General features: G+C 43.6%; 1 protein-coding gene across 1 annotated transcript in view; it reads left to right on the top strand.

The window, feature by feature from the left end:
• CPNE2 (copine 2) overlaps positions 1-15,249 on the top strand; it is a 117,761-nt gene extending 102,512 nt beyond the window's left edge. Inside the window, exons 13-16 of the mRNA XM_063312712.1 lie at positions 7,669-7,720; positions 9,846-9,979; positions 13,111-13,347; positions 14,671-15,249. Coding sequence (XP_063168782.1) covers positions 7,669-7,720; positions 9,846-9,979; positions 13,111-13,347; positions 14,671-14,778 — 531 coding nt within the window. The 3' untranslated portion in view covers positions 14,779-15,249. The remainder of the gene's footprint in view (positions 1-7,668; positions 7,721-9,845; positions 9,980-13,110; positions 13,348-14,670) is intronic.
• Positions 15,250-15,731: the final 482 nt, after the last annotated feature.

The raw sequence follows: 15,731 nt of genomic DNA, 5'->3' as shown, positions 1-15,731 counted from the left end.
CAATCTTTTTTGCAGCAATCGTTAAGCGAATCACTGCGGGTGTTAAGCAAACCACATGGTTGTTAAGCAAATCATGTGGCTCCTCATTGATTTTGCTTGCCAGAAGCCAGCCAGAAAGGTTGAAAATGGTGATCACGTGACCACGGGATGCTGCGATGGTCATAAATGTGAACTGGTTGCCAAACCCCTAAATTGTGATTGCATGACTGCGTTGATGCTGCAACGGTCATAAGTGTGAGTTCTGGTCATAAGTCAGTTTTTTCAGCACCATCGTAAGTCTGAACTATCATTAAAGGAATGGTTGTTAAGCAAGAACTACCTGTAGCTGCCTCAGCTTGCTTCTTCTGTCTGTTCCTTTAGTGAAGAGAGAGGCTGGCCTTCAAGGACAGAGGGAAGCACACTGGGACCTGCAAGATTCTGTCACTATAGCTGTTCTAATAAAAGTAGCTTTAGGTCTACATAGTGCCTGTTTCTTAGTCTGGTCTACCCTATAGGGCTGAGTTCCATAGGTTTATCTGTGTAACTGTATGTGGGAATGACCTTGGGAGACAGGAGGAAGAGCTGCAGACTGGACAACCATCATAGAAAAGGTATCTCAGCCCACAGAAGGAGGGAGGGCATGGAAAGAGCCTCAGATGGGACCCTCCATAGTTTTCCGGAGAGTAGAAGGAAAGGAGGGGAAAACGACTTTCAGTCTTGCAAGATTCTATTAATGTAACTTTACAATAAGGACGCGGTGGCGCTGCGGGTTAAACCGCTGCGCTGCTGAGCTTGCCGATCAGAAGGTCAGCGGTTCGAATCCGCGCGATGGGGTGAGCTCCCATTGCTAGTCCCAGCTCCTGCTCACCTAGCAGTTCGAAAACATGCAAATGTGAGTAGATCAATAGGTACCGCTTCGGCGGGAAGGTAACGGTGTTCCGTGTCGTCATGCCGGCCACATGACCACGGACGGGTCTACGGACAACGCCGGCTCTAACGGCTTAGAAACGGAGATGAGCACCGCCCCCTAGAGTCAGACATGACTGGATTTTACGTCAAGGGAAACCTTTACCTTTACCTTTACAATAAGGACAGATCTAGTCCTCCTGGGTGTGCTTCTTGTCTGGACCACCTCATGGGGCTAACAATCTGCAGGGGCAGAACTTAGTTAAAGCTTCTGAGAAAATATCTGGAAAGTTTCATTTTCACGCTTCCCCTCCTGAACAGCCTTTTTCCAGGCCAAAGGTTAAGGGGGAGCTCCATCTTTAGAAAAAGATTAGATTTTCCCCTGTGGTTTTTCCCATTTATTTCCCCTCCCTGATTAGATGGGGAGCTGATTGGGCAGGCAGGGAGGGAACCTTGCCGGGGTTGAATGGCAAATAGCAGTTTTTGGTCTTGGCTGTTCGCTTAATGGCTGAGCTCTCTGGTAGAAATCAATGTGCAATTGATTTTGATGGCTTCTTTGCCATTTAGATGGGGGTTTGGCATAATATGCACCCTCTGCCCAGGGGGGATGGTACTGGTAACTGTTAGATTAAGTATGTGATGTTCAGCTAAGGAATGACTCACCCACTCCCGGAGCATTAAACAGTATTTGGCCTGTCCTTTCCTCTTTGCAATGAGTCCAGTCAATGTCCTGCTTCTGAAGGCGACCACTTTGTTGCTCCTGACATTTTAATGGAATTTAAAATGAAGTGGGAGGAAAGAAGGCTGGGTGATGGGCTATTTTGTTTCTGAAGGTTTAAGATAGGAAATCTTTCTGTCCAAATGTGTTGAAATGATAATCTGTTGTTCGTTTTCTTGCCATATGCAGAAGAAGGGATCTGTCTTGATTTACTAACATGCTGATTTCAATCTTAAATCCAAATTATCAGGCAAAGCTTGTAAGAGACATTTGCTATCTGATTAACTGGTACTGGGAAGAAGAAAATGTGTCAGGAGAGGTAGCATTTAAAAGTTCAACTATTGTGCTGAATGCAGAGATAGAGTCAAAGAATTAGAGGGAAACTTGAAAGTCATGTACAGGTAGTCCTTGCTTAATGACCACAATTGGGACCAGCATTTCAGTTGCTAAGCAAAGCAGTCATTAAGCAAATCCAACCCATTTTACAACCTTTTTGCAGCAGTCGTTAAGCGAATCACCGCAGGCATTAAGCAAACCTCATGGTCGTTAAGCAAATCATGCAGTTCCCCATTGATTTTGCTTCCCAGAAGCTGGCCGGAAAGGTTGAAAATGGTGATCACGTGTCCATGGGATGCTGCGATGGTCATAAATGTGAACTGGTTGCCATGTGCCCAAAACATGATCATGTGACTGTGGTGACACTGCAACGGTCGTGTGTGAGTTCCAGCCATAAGTCAGTTCTTTCAGCACTGTCGTAAGTCCAAACCATCACTAAATGAATGGTTGTTAAGCGAGGACTACCTGTAGTCTCACTCTTCTGGTGGAAGAGACACCCTGCTATCACGATTCTGGTGTATTGTTGTTAATCTGAATTAGCAATAATTATCAGGTCTTTTGTAGCTGCTTCCCAGTGTTTACTCACTGCCATCCCTGCTTGTAGTTTGAACTTTTTGCTTTGCAACCTGAAGGAGTAAAGCGTAAAAGCACCATCTGATTAACACCCCTTCAAATGACAGGCAGGCTACTAACTTAGCTCTTAATAGTCTCTTTTTTCTTTCCAACCCAACAGAATGTTGGAAAGAAGTTACGTAAAGGACTCAGGACTCCATCTGTCCACAGGTTTACTCTCCAGTAACACAACAGAATGAGACCAACTTTGGTGGTAGAGAGGAAACCAGCAAAAGAAAAATACAGTTCGAAAACGGGCCAGATCTGGTTTGGGGTTGTGGAGAAAAACATTCCAGAAAAAGGCCTCAGATACATCCTTATGGGACAGGGAGTGGGGAAGTGGCTCATACGGTGCCAACTCCTCCATGCCAAGCCCCTCCCTCCTCCCCTGGTCACATGACCTGGGGCAGCGTGTGTGCAGCCTGCCTGTGCATCCTGATGCCCACTTACCTACGCACACAAATGCAACACAAGGGGAGAGCAGAAACATGCACAGACACAACATGTTACTCATTATACAGAAGTGCCTCCTGAAGCACTCTTTTGAACAAGTCGGGGGGGGGCAATCAGTTCTCGGGGGGGGGGTTTCAGGGGGCAGGGGCTGCAACGGAGAAGGCCCGCTTCCTAGGTCCCATCACAGGACACTGTTTAATGGATGGGACCCAGAGCATGCCAACTGTGCCCAGTTGTGGAGGGCAGAAACTATGAGGTGGTCACTCATACAACCAGGCCCTGTGCCATGAAGGCATTTACCAGTGATAACCAGCATTTTGAAGCCTACTGGTAACCAGTGTACTCATGAAGCAGTGGTGTTACATGGGCATAATGTGGCATGACCATCACTGCTTGGCCCATCAAATTCTGCACCAGCTGTAGCTTCTGTGTGGTCTTCAAGAGCAGCCCCAGCAGAGCATGTTGCAATAATCCCCATCTCCCCACATCACTGGCTCTTTTGAATTGTGGCAGCTTGTTCTGCAGCTGGTAGTTGAGACGCCAGGCAGCCCAGAGTTTTATAGCATTCCCATACCTTTAAATGTATAATTGAGCTGAAGGTCTAAGCCGGATGAAGACAGCTGGAAGCTCAATGAAATCATACTTGAAGTGGACCTGTAGGCATAGCATTTTCACATTTTTAGGATTTGACGTCACCTTGAGCACAGTTGCCCTTAATTTTTGACCCCTCCATAACTTCCAAGGTAAGCCGTCTCCTGGGTTTTACAGGCAGCATGCAATAAAACCCAGACTGGGATATTGTGCAGCAGCGACCAGAATATAAAAGGAAATAAACATTCAAGATAAGGGATGGATAGATCCTGCTTTGTTCTCCTGGTGCTCCTGTTGCTATGGTGCCGCACAATACTTTCAAAGAACCAAGGAGTAGGACAGCAGACACAGGAGTCTGCGGCAAATGTCAAAGAACATCTTGAGATTCCAGCTGTTCCTGAAAGGGACGAGTCAGAAGCTCCGCCTGGCAGGGTGGTAAGAAAATGCCAAGTGGGTTTGCTCCCCATAAAGTCTACCATAGATAAGATATGTTTCTATAAAGCTCTGGTAACCCTTTATGGACTTTTTGCTGACACCAGGACTGAAAAGTTGATGCTTTATGGATGTGCAAATAGATAAGGGATGGGTTATGGAAAAAAAGAGATACTCGTTTATAACCTTGCGAGGGGTGAAGAGTTAACAAATTCGTTTATACGTCTTGTGATGAAGATGGGAAGTCACTTCTTTATATATTTCTTTTCTCTTTCTTCTTGTCCTTTCTTTGCCCTTTTTATTCTTTCTCTCTGTTTCTCTTTCTTCCTCTGAGTTTAGTTTGTATTTGCTTTGACTACAGGAATAAAAACTGTCAATAAACATTTTAAAAAATAAATATAGTTGAACATAGAGCGTGGAGATTTTGCCACCCGGTGAAGCTGAGGCCACAGCTATTGGCCCAGGCCACAGTTTTGGTAGCGTGGGAGGCACCATGGTGACAATGGCATTTTTTTTTCTTCAAAATGCCACCACTGTTCAATGTGTGTTGGTGCTTTTGCACTCCAAATTTCTGCTGGCAAACCTGTGCTGTCGGTCCTTTGTTCCTGCATGTTTAATACTTCAAAATGTATAATTATTGTCAGATTAATTATAGTTGAAGCAGTGATGAGCTTTTGGGCTGATAATACACCAGCATATTAATTATAGTTATTCCTATCCCTCAACCCTTTGGGGAAGAGGAGAATGGAACCATCTTCTCCCTTCGTCTTCTCTTTGGTGAGTTAGCGACTTCGTAGTTCATTCTGGTTCTTAGTCAGCCCAGTGTTTACTCCTCCCTGTCAGTTTCTCAGTGCCAAAACAGTGAGGCTCACGAAAGCCTATGCTTTTTAATAAGATTTCTTTGTCAGAAAAGGTGCTACCAGTTTCCTGATTTTTCCCCATTTGGTAGACAGGACATTCTAGCTTGGGCATAATGCTTTTCTATACAGCTAGTCCTTGCTTAACAACCACAATTGAGATCGGAATTTTGGTTGCTAAGCGAAGTGGTCATTAAGCAAATCTGACCCGATTTTACGACCTTTTTGTGGTGGTCATTAAGCAAATCACAGTCATTATGCAAGCACATGGTCGTTAAGTGAATCCGTGATTCCCCATTGATTTTGCTTGCCAGAAGCCAGCTGGGAAGGTCAAAAATGGCGATCACATGACCACAGAATGCTGCCACAGTCATAAATGCTAACTGGTTGCCAAGAGCCCAAATCATGAACACGTGGCTGTGGGGATGCTGCGATGGTTGTAAGCGTAAGCACCGGCTGTAAGTCGGTTTCGTCAGCATTGTCGTTAAGTCTGAACCGTCACTAAAGAATGGTCATTAAGTGAGGACTACCTGTAATTGATTTAAGCAAATTCACTTTCACTTCCCTTTTTCCTTTTCCTTTGGTTTTGAATTTGGAAGCTAAAATTAATTAGATCCATGCTTCTCAACTGCCCTCCAATATTCTTAGGCCTGGAAATCATCACATCATCTTTACTTGGAACAGCTGACATCCCGTGATGATACCTTTAATATTGTTAGACAACAACATCTGCCTATCCCAGGTCTTTCAGAAGGACTCAATAGGTGGACAAAAGTGCCAATTCCAGTCTAAACATCTGGCTGGCTGTGCGATCAACCATAATATATAATAATACCAGCACTATAAACATGATGGAGTCAACAATTCAATAGGTCCCAAGCAGCCGTCAGTGCAGATTTTTGAAAGAAAAAGGTGAAACCGTGGGTCATATAATTAGAGGATGCAACAGCTGAGAATGACTGTGTGCAAGCAATATCACAGTAGCCACTATGATTCATTGGCCTCTTACATCATTTCCAAATTTCCCAAATTTGGTATAATCACAGAATTGGAAAAGTTATTGAAAAGGATGATGCTAAAATTTGATGTGACTTTTGCATGCAAACTGATTGTCAGCTAGAGCACAACATGTAAGATATTAAGATAGAACAATAATAAAAATGAAGAGTAATTTTTGTAGATGTGCTCATTCCCAGGGATAGCAGAATCAAGGAAAAACCATTGAAAAACCATTACAACATATAGAGATCTAACAATTGAAATGATAGGTTATGGGAAACCACTTGCAAAGTTCTTGGCGCGTTAGGCAGAATAACAAACAGATTAAAAACATTTTTACTTGGAATAATTCTAAGAAATGGGAAAAGTGATATAATCCCAGACATTGACTGGCTTTTGGAAATGTGTAATTTATCCATTTTGGGAAAGACAGTATTTTCAACTCATCAGAAACTAAAGCAATAGATTGATAAAACTTCATTGTCTTTTATATCAATACAGTAGTATTTTAAAGGTTTTTAATCCTTTTCTTAGTTGATCATAATATACTAATTATAAGATTTTTTAAAAATAAATGAGTGATTTTTACATGTTTGTTATATATACTTAGGTATTTAGTATTGGTATTTTTATTTTTCTCTGGGTTTTTTTCCTTTGGGGGGTTCTTCTCTCTCTCTTCTTGGTTTGGTTTATTTTATTCATCGTTTATTCATCGTCTTTAGTATTTATCTTTTTTAATTCTTTATCTTTTGTATTTTTGTACTCTGTTTATTTTTTTGCAATCTTTCAATATAAAACCAATAAAAGGAAGTACTATTAAAAACAAGCACAAACATTTTTACAAGAACTACATATTTCAACTATATCAAATGATTTACAAACCTCCACCTTGCTGGGCGTGTACATCTTATGAAGTGACTTGAATAATTTCTAGATTCCTGGTTAGAACTCAGACTTCCAAGAACATCACTCAAACATGTGATTCTTTCTATTCTTTCTACTGTGTTATTTGTTGATTAATAGGAAGATGACAATGATGGTGATGCCACCCTATATTTTTCTTATTAACAAGCTGATCTATGACTGCATCTCTTGTCTATTTTAGAATGTCCCATTTTGCTTCCAAGCTAAAAGGCAGGATGAAAGAGAGAAAATTCTGCTGGTTATACAATGGATAGTGCAGGTTTTGCCATAAAAAAAGGAAGTCGTTGGGCAGTCTTGCACAACTATTCTGTCTTGGCATGCATACATCCTCATTGGTTGCATGAGCTGAATGCTGTATTATCAAAACTGTATGACAATATAGCCTCATTTCCAATTTGGCATTCCAGCAGAATTCACTTTAAAGTGATGTTTGCAGTGCACGTTGGACCCACAGCATGTACTTTGCAAATCACAGGAGCTAAGCCAAAATCTAACTGCATTACATTGTCTTAAGTGAACAGAGGCATCATGGTAAGCCATAATTTAGTTTCTTTTGGCTTAGGAAGTGGTACAAATGCAGCTACTGTGGTTTATTATCTGTGGTCTACGGTTTAGGACAATGTTTCTCAACCTTGGCAACTTTAAGATGTGCAGACCTCAACGCCCAGGATTCCCCAGCCAGCTGGCTGGGGAATCCTGGGAGTTGAAGTCTGCACATCTTAAAGTTGCCAAGATTGAGAAACAGTGGTTTAGGATATTGGGTGCACACCAAGGCTTGTCCTAAAGGTTTGATGTCAGAGGTGCTTTGGGCTTATAAAAAGCCAAAATTTAATCTGTTTTCCTTTTTACTTTTTTTTGCAGGTTTCTCATGAATTTGCCATTAACTTTAATCCTACCAACCCTTTTTGCCTTGGTAAGTGCATCTGCAATGGCTTGAAAGTGAGTCCTCGAAACCCTTCACCATTTGAAAAGTCATAAAAGCTCCATGATCAGTCTGCCCAGTGAAAAGCTAACAAATAAAGGCCATCAAGAACCAAATCGTTGGAGCCAAGTACCATCTGTTCCCAAGGGCTCTGTGGGATAAGAATGTTTTAAAGACCTTCTTAACAACCAAGAGGGAGGGTGTTCCTTCTTTTGGGGGCAGGTGCTGAGAAGGTGCATTGTGGGATTCACCTTCCGGGGAAAGACTCAGCACTCTTTCTCTTAAAGATCTCCCTGGACCACCCAAGTCACTGCTTCAAGCCAGGCTTTGTGGGACAGTCTTAAAGGGTGGACAGCTTTAGGGACAAGGTATCTTCCCCTGATGACATTGAGGGCTTTGAAAAGAAAACTCAGCAGGTAGACTTTGATGGAGTTTTTAAGGTTAATACAAGAACTCCAAGCAGCTAACAGCAATCTTGCAGAGTAGAAGTGTGGACCAAAAAAAAGGAACTTGCACATCAAGCTTAATTGTATTCAGAAAAGAATTCAGTCTTCACACTGTAGTTAGATGAAGAAAAATAGAGATAGCTTACTTTTATTCAGTAGGTCTGGATACAAGTAGATTCATAGTAGAAAGCACTTAATCATCACTGGTTCTTTGTAGGCACTTTCTATGTGGAATAGAAAGTCTGCGTGCAAGCAAGATGGAAGGGGGAGAGCTGCATTCTGCAGCCCCCCTGCTTGCATGTCTGCCCACGAGGTAATGGAGACTGTTACTCCCCAAGCCCATGAAGAAGGAAGAGGAAGTCAGGTGACCCACATGACTTCCCACAAGCACAATAGAGATGTGATTTGCTAGAGCGACCCCCTTATGCTTATGAGACAATGCTGAGTTGCTCCCTGATAATTCCAACAGACTTCTGCTGTCAAACCGATGGATGCCCACTGTAGGAGAGCTGTGTTAGTCTACGGTAACCCAAAATCAGGAGGCGTCTCGTAACACCTTTTCCGATTAACGAATTTTATTAGAAGCAGAAGCATTTAGGAGCTGCAACTCACAAAAGCTTATGTTTTTTAAACAAGTGTGTTAGTCTGAAAAGGTGCTACCGGAGTTCTTTGAATGGATACACCGTGTGGTTCCCAACAGGCTGGTGAGATTGTGTATAATGGTTACTACTGGACTGGAAGTGGAGAAGATGCCTGGGTGATTTGGGCTAGGCACTAGCTCTTAGTCCAGACTACCTCCCAGGATTGTTTTCATGGGGAAAACCTGGAAGAAAGAATGTTCTATATATGATTTTGAGTTCTAAGAGGGAACATGGGATATAGATATAAGAAAGGAATAAATAAACATTACAAATAAATCTATTTCATGTATTACAGTAAGGAACAGGGCTGAATTGGTCATAACTGGTCCATTTTCTGAGTAGTCTTCCAGGGCAACTGCCAAAGCAGGAATAAATCCAAATGCCATGGTCCATTAAATGAAGTTTCCTTGATAAATCAAATTAAGTAATCGTCAAAACACAGGATTATATTTTATCTTTTCCTGGCCCAAGGCAAGCTTTGAAATAAATCTCACAGAACAGGTGTGAACATAAAATGGGTTAACCATGGATTCTGGCTTCTACAGCTAGCGAAGAAGACAAAAATAAAAATGAATAAAAATAAGAGGCCGCCAGCTTCAAAGATTCTTTGAATAAAAAAGTTGCAAACTAACTGGAAAAGAGAGAGAGAGAGAGCGTGGTCTGTCTGTGAGGCCTTTTCATCTAAGCTCCAACGATATTGGAGACAGTGACTGGGTTCACACTATGGTTTAACTGTAGCCCGTTGAATAAATCAGTGTTGGGTGAGTTCAGCAACCCAGGGCTTTTGAACACTAATAGCTGGGTTGATGCAATGTCCCGGGCCAGTCAATCAAATGAAATTATTTCACGGGTATGAACCCTCTCAGCCCCTGGCAGAGTAGAAGAGAAAAACAAGGCAAGGAAATAAGATAGAATAAGGGTTATTAAATCAGAAAGGGGCTCCCTTTGGGATGGGAATGGAGCTCGTCTGGCATGGGTGCCACTGGAAACGGCCGCCTTCATGCTGTCTTCTGTTCCTCCCCTGTGAAGGCGTGGAAGGCATTGTCCAAGCCTACTCGAGTTGCCTGCCTCACATTCGCTTCTACGGACCAACCAACTTCTCCCCCATCATTAACCACGTGGCTCGGTTTGCGGCCCAAGCGACCCAGCAGGAATCTGCCAGCGTAAGTTCTCCTTTCGTTTCTTCCCCACCTTACTGAGCAGAAGCTCGTTCCGGTTGGCACCGTGGCACACGCAGGAGGGCAGCAGCTGCTGGAAGACCAGGCAGCCCAACACCGCTCGGACAAGGCTGTTCTGCGGTGCAGGGAGGGTCTTTCCAGCTATCCGGCACCTGGCTGGCCGGATTTTGCTCTGAACACGTGGGAAAGTCTTTTTGGAGCGACCGTTTCAGGCAAGTGAACATGAGCTGTTGAAGCCAGTCTGAAATTTCCATTCTAGACTTTGGCACGCCTGGTCTCTAGCTTGATACACCCTGCCCAAAGCATGCTTCGCATTTCACGTGTGACCACTGTGACCTGGGTGGTGACATGTTAGTTGTGCTGACAAATACCTTCCTGATGTTATAAATGATAATGCAAATCAACCGTTTTCTTCTGCATGCAATCCATTTGCCTTCATGAAAGAAGGTAAGTAAGCCAGACAGCTTTGTCATCCATGCCTGAGTTAATGCTGCCATGCATCTAGCAAGTCTAGATTTACAAACCAATAACTGGTTTAAAGGTGGTTTATAGCTCTGATTTGTCTGTGTGCATACTCATAAGCTTGAGCTCCAATGTCCTGTGAAGCTAGCCTAGTTTGGTCTTGAGCAAATGTGACACAGAAGCAGACTGGCAAAATTCTGCTCCAGATGTTGCACAACCATCTCCACGTCCTCCTACAGATTCATACGGACTCATTCAGATTCACACTGCCTGTAAAAAGAAGTCTCCTCCACAATCAACCAAGCCCTGTAATTACCTGCACTATGGGTAGACAGGTCTTCATCTTCCTGATGGATCTAATCAGAACCTGATTTAATTCACATTTCATCTGGGCTACTCCACTTGTTTGAAATCCCGCCCACCCGCATCTGCTCCGTGTCAGAATTCATACATCCTTTGAAAGTGGCTGGTGGGGGGGGGGAGTATCCTGCAGCCTCACCAAGAACAGAAGAGGGTTAATCAGGTTAAAATTGCACAGTGCTTGTTTTGATGATGATAATTAAGGAAGTGTCTAAAATACTATATGTGGGAATAGACCTCTCCTCGCCAATCCTGAGCCAGGTCTTGTCTCCAGAGAAAGGAGTTTTGATCACGTCTGATCATCTTGACCCCCCTGGTGACTTCTGATACCATGAAGGGTGGGTGGGCAACCTGCAGCCTTACTTTGCTTAATTCCCCAAACCCTCTGCAAGCAAGTCATTTCAGGTCTGTAGCAAAAGCGACCCGTCTTAGCCTGCTGCGTGGAAAGAAGAAGAGATAAAAAGGGGGTCAAAAGTTTTTAAAAAATGTGGGTATAAAATAAAGATGAGGCCGCATCCACTGTTGGCTCTGTTCCCGTTCCTGCTTGCTTTTACTTCATTGGCCATTGTTGGAGCGGAAGGATAAGACTAAATGTCTCTTTGGTCTGATCCAGCAGGGTTTATGTTCTTGTTTTAAGAGATTTAAGATTTACGCTTCTATTATTTAGATGTTCAGGGTGAAATGAAGACTGAGAACCGTTAAGATACTAGTTTTCACATGTCTGAAAAACTGTAGGCATAAATAAGAGTCTCTATCGAGTTGAGTCTGACCTGGGGTGATCTCATGGGCATGTCACACAGTTTCCGGAGCTTAGGTTTTTAAAATTGGGTGATGGTGATGCTATCTGTTCAATCGTGTCCAGTTCTCGAAGACTCTATGGACCAGCTCTCCCCACATTTTCCGATTTTGTACAGCTTCTTTTAGTTTTATGCTCTGGCTGGTGTCAACTTTGGTGGTGTCCAGCCACCGTGTTTTTTGACGGCCTCATTTCCTTTTACCACTGACTATTCCGAGCTTAACTGCCTTTTCCAGCGAGTTTGATCTCATGACATGGCCGAAATAAGTAAGGCAGAGCTTTGTGATTTTGCCCACCAGCAGTATGTCTGGTTTTATATGCTCCAGTAACAAGAAGGCCCAGGGAATTCTCTAATTAATATAACTGATTATGATACGATGCTGGGAAGGAAAGGATGTTTTCTGGAACACTGTCTGAAGAATGAATAAAACCATCCCCTAATTTGTACAGAATTAGAAAGCTAACACCCAAAACAAATACCAAAATCCCAACATAAATTCTTTGCAAGTCTTTTTCTAGCAGGAGGAGGGGATGAAGTAATCTGCCCATGGCCAAGAGCCACACCTGCCTGAGGGAATATGTATTATCTCTGAGCTCTGCAAGGGACTGCACTCACAACAACGGTCCAGCCTGTCTGAAAGCCAATAGGTTTGGGGAAAACCGATGCAGACAATATCAGACTTGTTGGTGAGGCAGCGGCCCATCTTATTCTATTGCAGAGCTGCTGTGGCCCATCTATCTTGAGGCTATTATGCCAGAAAATTGACATGGTTTAGGGGACGCCTGTCTTCTGGTCCTCCTTTAAGTTCACCTCAGGTTGCTCCTGTGGGTTGGCCCGGAGTAGCAGCAGAACTGTTACAGATGCTACATCTGGTAAAACGCACCATCTGATTAGTCAACAGGGTGAGAATTAGTTCTTACAGCACTGAGAAGAGATGTCCCACTGGGTCCAAATGGCACCAGCCACAGTAACTTTCCCCTTAATTAGCAGGGGGCAAATCCTATGGCTGTTCTTCGGCCCAGACCTTGGTGGGTTGAGTAGCAACACCAGTTGTTCTGTGGCCCTTCAGTCAGTCTGGTACTGGAAGATAAGCCCCATAGATCAAGGCTGGCTCTTAATCTGCCATTTTCAGTGGTGCCCAAGGAAACCTTCCTCTGGGATAGCTCTTCCAACAGTCAAGGAGAAGAAGAGAATTAGTAGTTACTAGCCGTAATAGCTTCATAATCAAGAGGCAGACGGCCTTCTAATGATATTTTCCTAGGGACAAGTATTATGAAGCCGATGCATCCATGTCTTAAGTTCGGCTTGACAGTGAAATTAGTGATGTGCTAGATGGGCTGTTCTCCTGAGCCACACTGCTTCCACTATCAACAGATCTCTTCTATCTTCTGATGGTCCATCTGAAATGTGCACAAACCCACTTTGGTGCTCTAATACAAATGCACCTGCCATCTCCTCCTGGATGATCCAGTTTTCTTCTCTGCTCTCCCTTTCCAGCAATACTTCATCCTCCTGATCATCACGGATGGTGTCATCAGCGACATGGATGAGACACGGCATGCTGTTGTACAGGCCTCCAAGCTGCCCATGTCTATTATCATTGTTGGGGTTGGGAATGCAGACTTCGCAGCCATGGAGTTTCTGGATGGAGACAACCGCATGCTTCGGTCATACACAGGCGAGGAGGCAGTGCGTGATATCGTCCAATTTGTGCCATTCCGTGAATTCCGCAGTGTAAGTACAGGAGAATTCCTTCTTTACATTAGTGTGGGCTGGAAGGAAAACATGCTCAATCACTAAGGAGCTGAACCTGTAAAAATCTTTAAGACTGAACTATAGCAGTGTCCTCCTTGATTTTTATTCTACACGGGGAATTCATTTCAGGGAATCCTCCAGTATATAATTTGTCAGTTTTCCTTCAGGAAAATAACAATATTTCTGGGATACTCTACAGAAGCCTCATATGTGAACGGGCAAGCGATGAACAACAAAGATGCAGCCATCTTGGCTGAAATAGCAAGATTCCCTTTCTTCCTAATGCCAGTTCTAGAGTTACATAAAGTACCATCCACGCTTCCCCCAAACTGGCACTTTCCAGATATACTGGGGTTTACAACTCCCAGAACTCCCATTCAACATCTGAAGGACACCAAGTTGGAGAAGACCGTCCTGTAGGTTCTGGAAATGGGCAGGGATCTTTCCTTCCTCTGTTGAACAGGTTCTTTGGATCAGAAAGTCCAAACAATCAAAAAGGAAACTTGTTGATATGCCATAGAGACCCCTGTCATAGGAACACTTAAAGGTGGTTCCCATGTCAGAACCTAAGAAATGGTCTGGTGCATCCCTGGCCTTCTCCTCCTGTGGCCAACCAGGTCAGAACAAAGGAAGCAGCTGTTTATTCCCATTGTCTCCCCAGCATTTCAGACAGACATCTTTCTTCTGATCCAGAGACGGCAAGAACGGTGTCATGCACAATATTCACTTCCTAAATCAAAGAGCCATGGCTCACGGCAGTTAAAGCCTCCAAGAGTCCTCCATTCAAGATACAAAACCTGTAGGCCAGCCTTTCTCAACTTTTTGACCCCGGAGGAACCCTTGAAATATTTTTCAAGCCTCAGGGAACCCCTGCACTTTCAGGCTCAAATATGGGCCAGAAGTTACAAAATTATTATATTCGTTTCATGGGTAGGCCTCTATAGATGTATGAACGGTGTTCTTAAACTCAAAATAAAGAATGAAACTTACCTCTTGAATGTGAAGTTGCCCAAGTTTGAAATAATTTTTTAAATGTAATCTCCCAGGGAACCCCTAGGGACCTGTCACGGAACCCGAGGGTGCCGTGGGATCCTGGTGGAGAGACCCTGCTGTAGGCACACAATGAAATGTCATTCTGATACTCCAGCAGGCATTGTGCAACTGAAAACCAGAAAGATTTGGCTGAAAAGCAGAGTTGGTGCAAGAGGTTCATCTGGTCTTACCTGCTGGTTTATACCCACGGCACTGTTTCTTCAGTTTGTGAACCGGCCCTTTGTCACTCTGGCCTTCTTGTTGTTTCAGGCACCCAAAGAAATGTTGGCAAAAGCTGTGTTGGCAGAACTTCCACAGCAAGTGGTCCAGTACTTCAAGCACCAGAATTTGCCACCCCTCAACTCAGAACCTGCTTAGGACTAAGCTGTTGCTCCTTGCCTGCATGCATCCCAAATCCGTTGGTGACAGAAGATTGCATGTCTCCTGTGGTTTCAAATAACTTTTTATTTAACTGATTTCATTTAATAAAAGGAACAAAGCCTACCCTGATTCCCTCCAAATGTAGCCTGCAACGTGAGAAGCGTAGGGATCCGTGCTCAAGGTTCTTGGAACCCGCTGTGGCCAATACAGGATGTTCTCCCCACCTTGATTCCACAAATCAACTTTTAAGTATTTGAATGTACTTTGTATGATTTTTGTGGAATGAGAAGACATTTTTATAACCAGAACTTACTGTCTTCAAGTGTGAAGTTCTCAAAATCTCATTGCCCAAAGAAATGTGGACCATTCTTCGATGTGTTGTACTTGTACTTCTCCTGCTCTACGTTCATTTTTATACCATGTACACGTATTTGTTATACTCAGGCTAATAAACAACCCTGAACTCTTCACATCTCCATGGAACCGAGCTGTGACTTGAGCCAATTAAGTCCAGTGGTCTCCCGCAGCCTCTCTCAGCCTAATCCCTCCAGGTGAGTTGCACCTCAGCTCCCTATCAGAGTTGCATCAAACACCTGTGAAGGGCGCCAGGTTGGTGCTTACGTCCTTCCCTAAATGTCAGGTTACAGCTCAGAACCTCGGTCTAATTTGCGAGGCAGGCTGGGGATGATGGGATCCATGTGAAGGAAATGCTGGGCTAGAACACAGTGGTTGGGTTCATACATCCTACCAAGGTCCAAATGAACCCATTATAACTTAGCAATGTGAATCCAACCCAAATCCTGTTACTTTGATACTGAGAAATAGAAAATATTGAAGCATCTCAGGACAGAGTTTCTACTCAGCCTTGAATTCTCTGAAGTTACAGAATTTGTGGTGCTTCATCCCAAACATGCACAAGTGGAGAGAAAATATAGTGCTGAAATGACCAC

The sequence above is a fragment of the Candoia aspera genome, chromosome 11 (genome assembly GCF_035149785.1).
Source record: "Candoia aspera isolate rCanAsp1 chromosome 11, rCanAsp1.hap2, whole genome shotgun sequence".
Taxonomy (NCBI): Eukaryota; Metazoa; Chordata; class Lepidosauria; order Squamata; family Boidae; genus Candoia; species Candoia aspera.
This window is presented reverse-complemented; position numbering and strand designations above follow the sequence as displayed.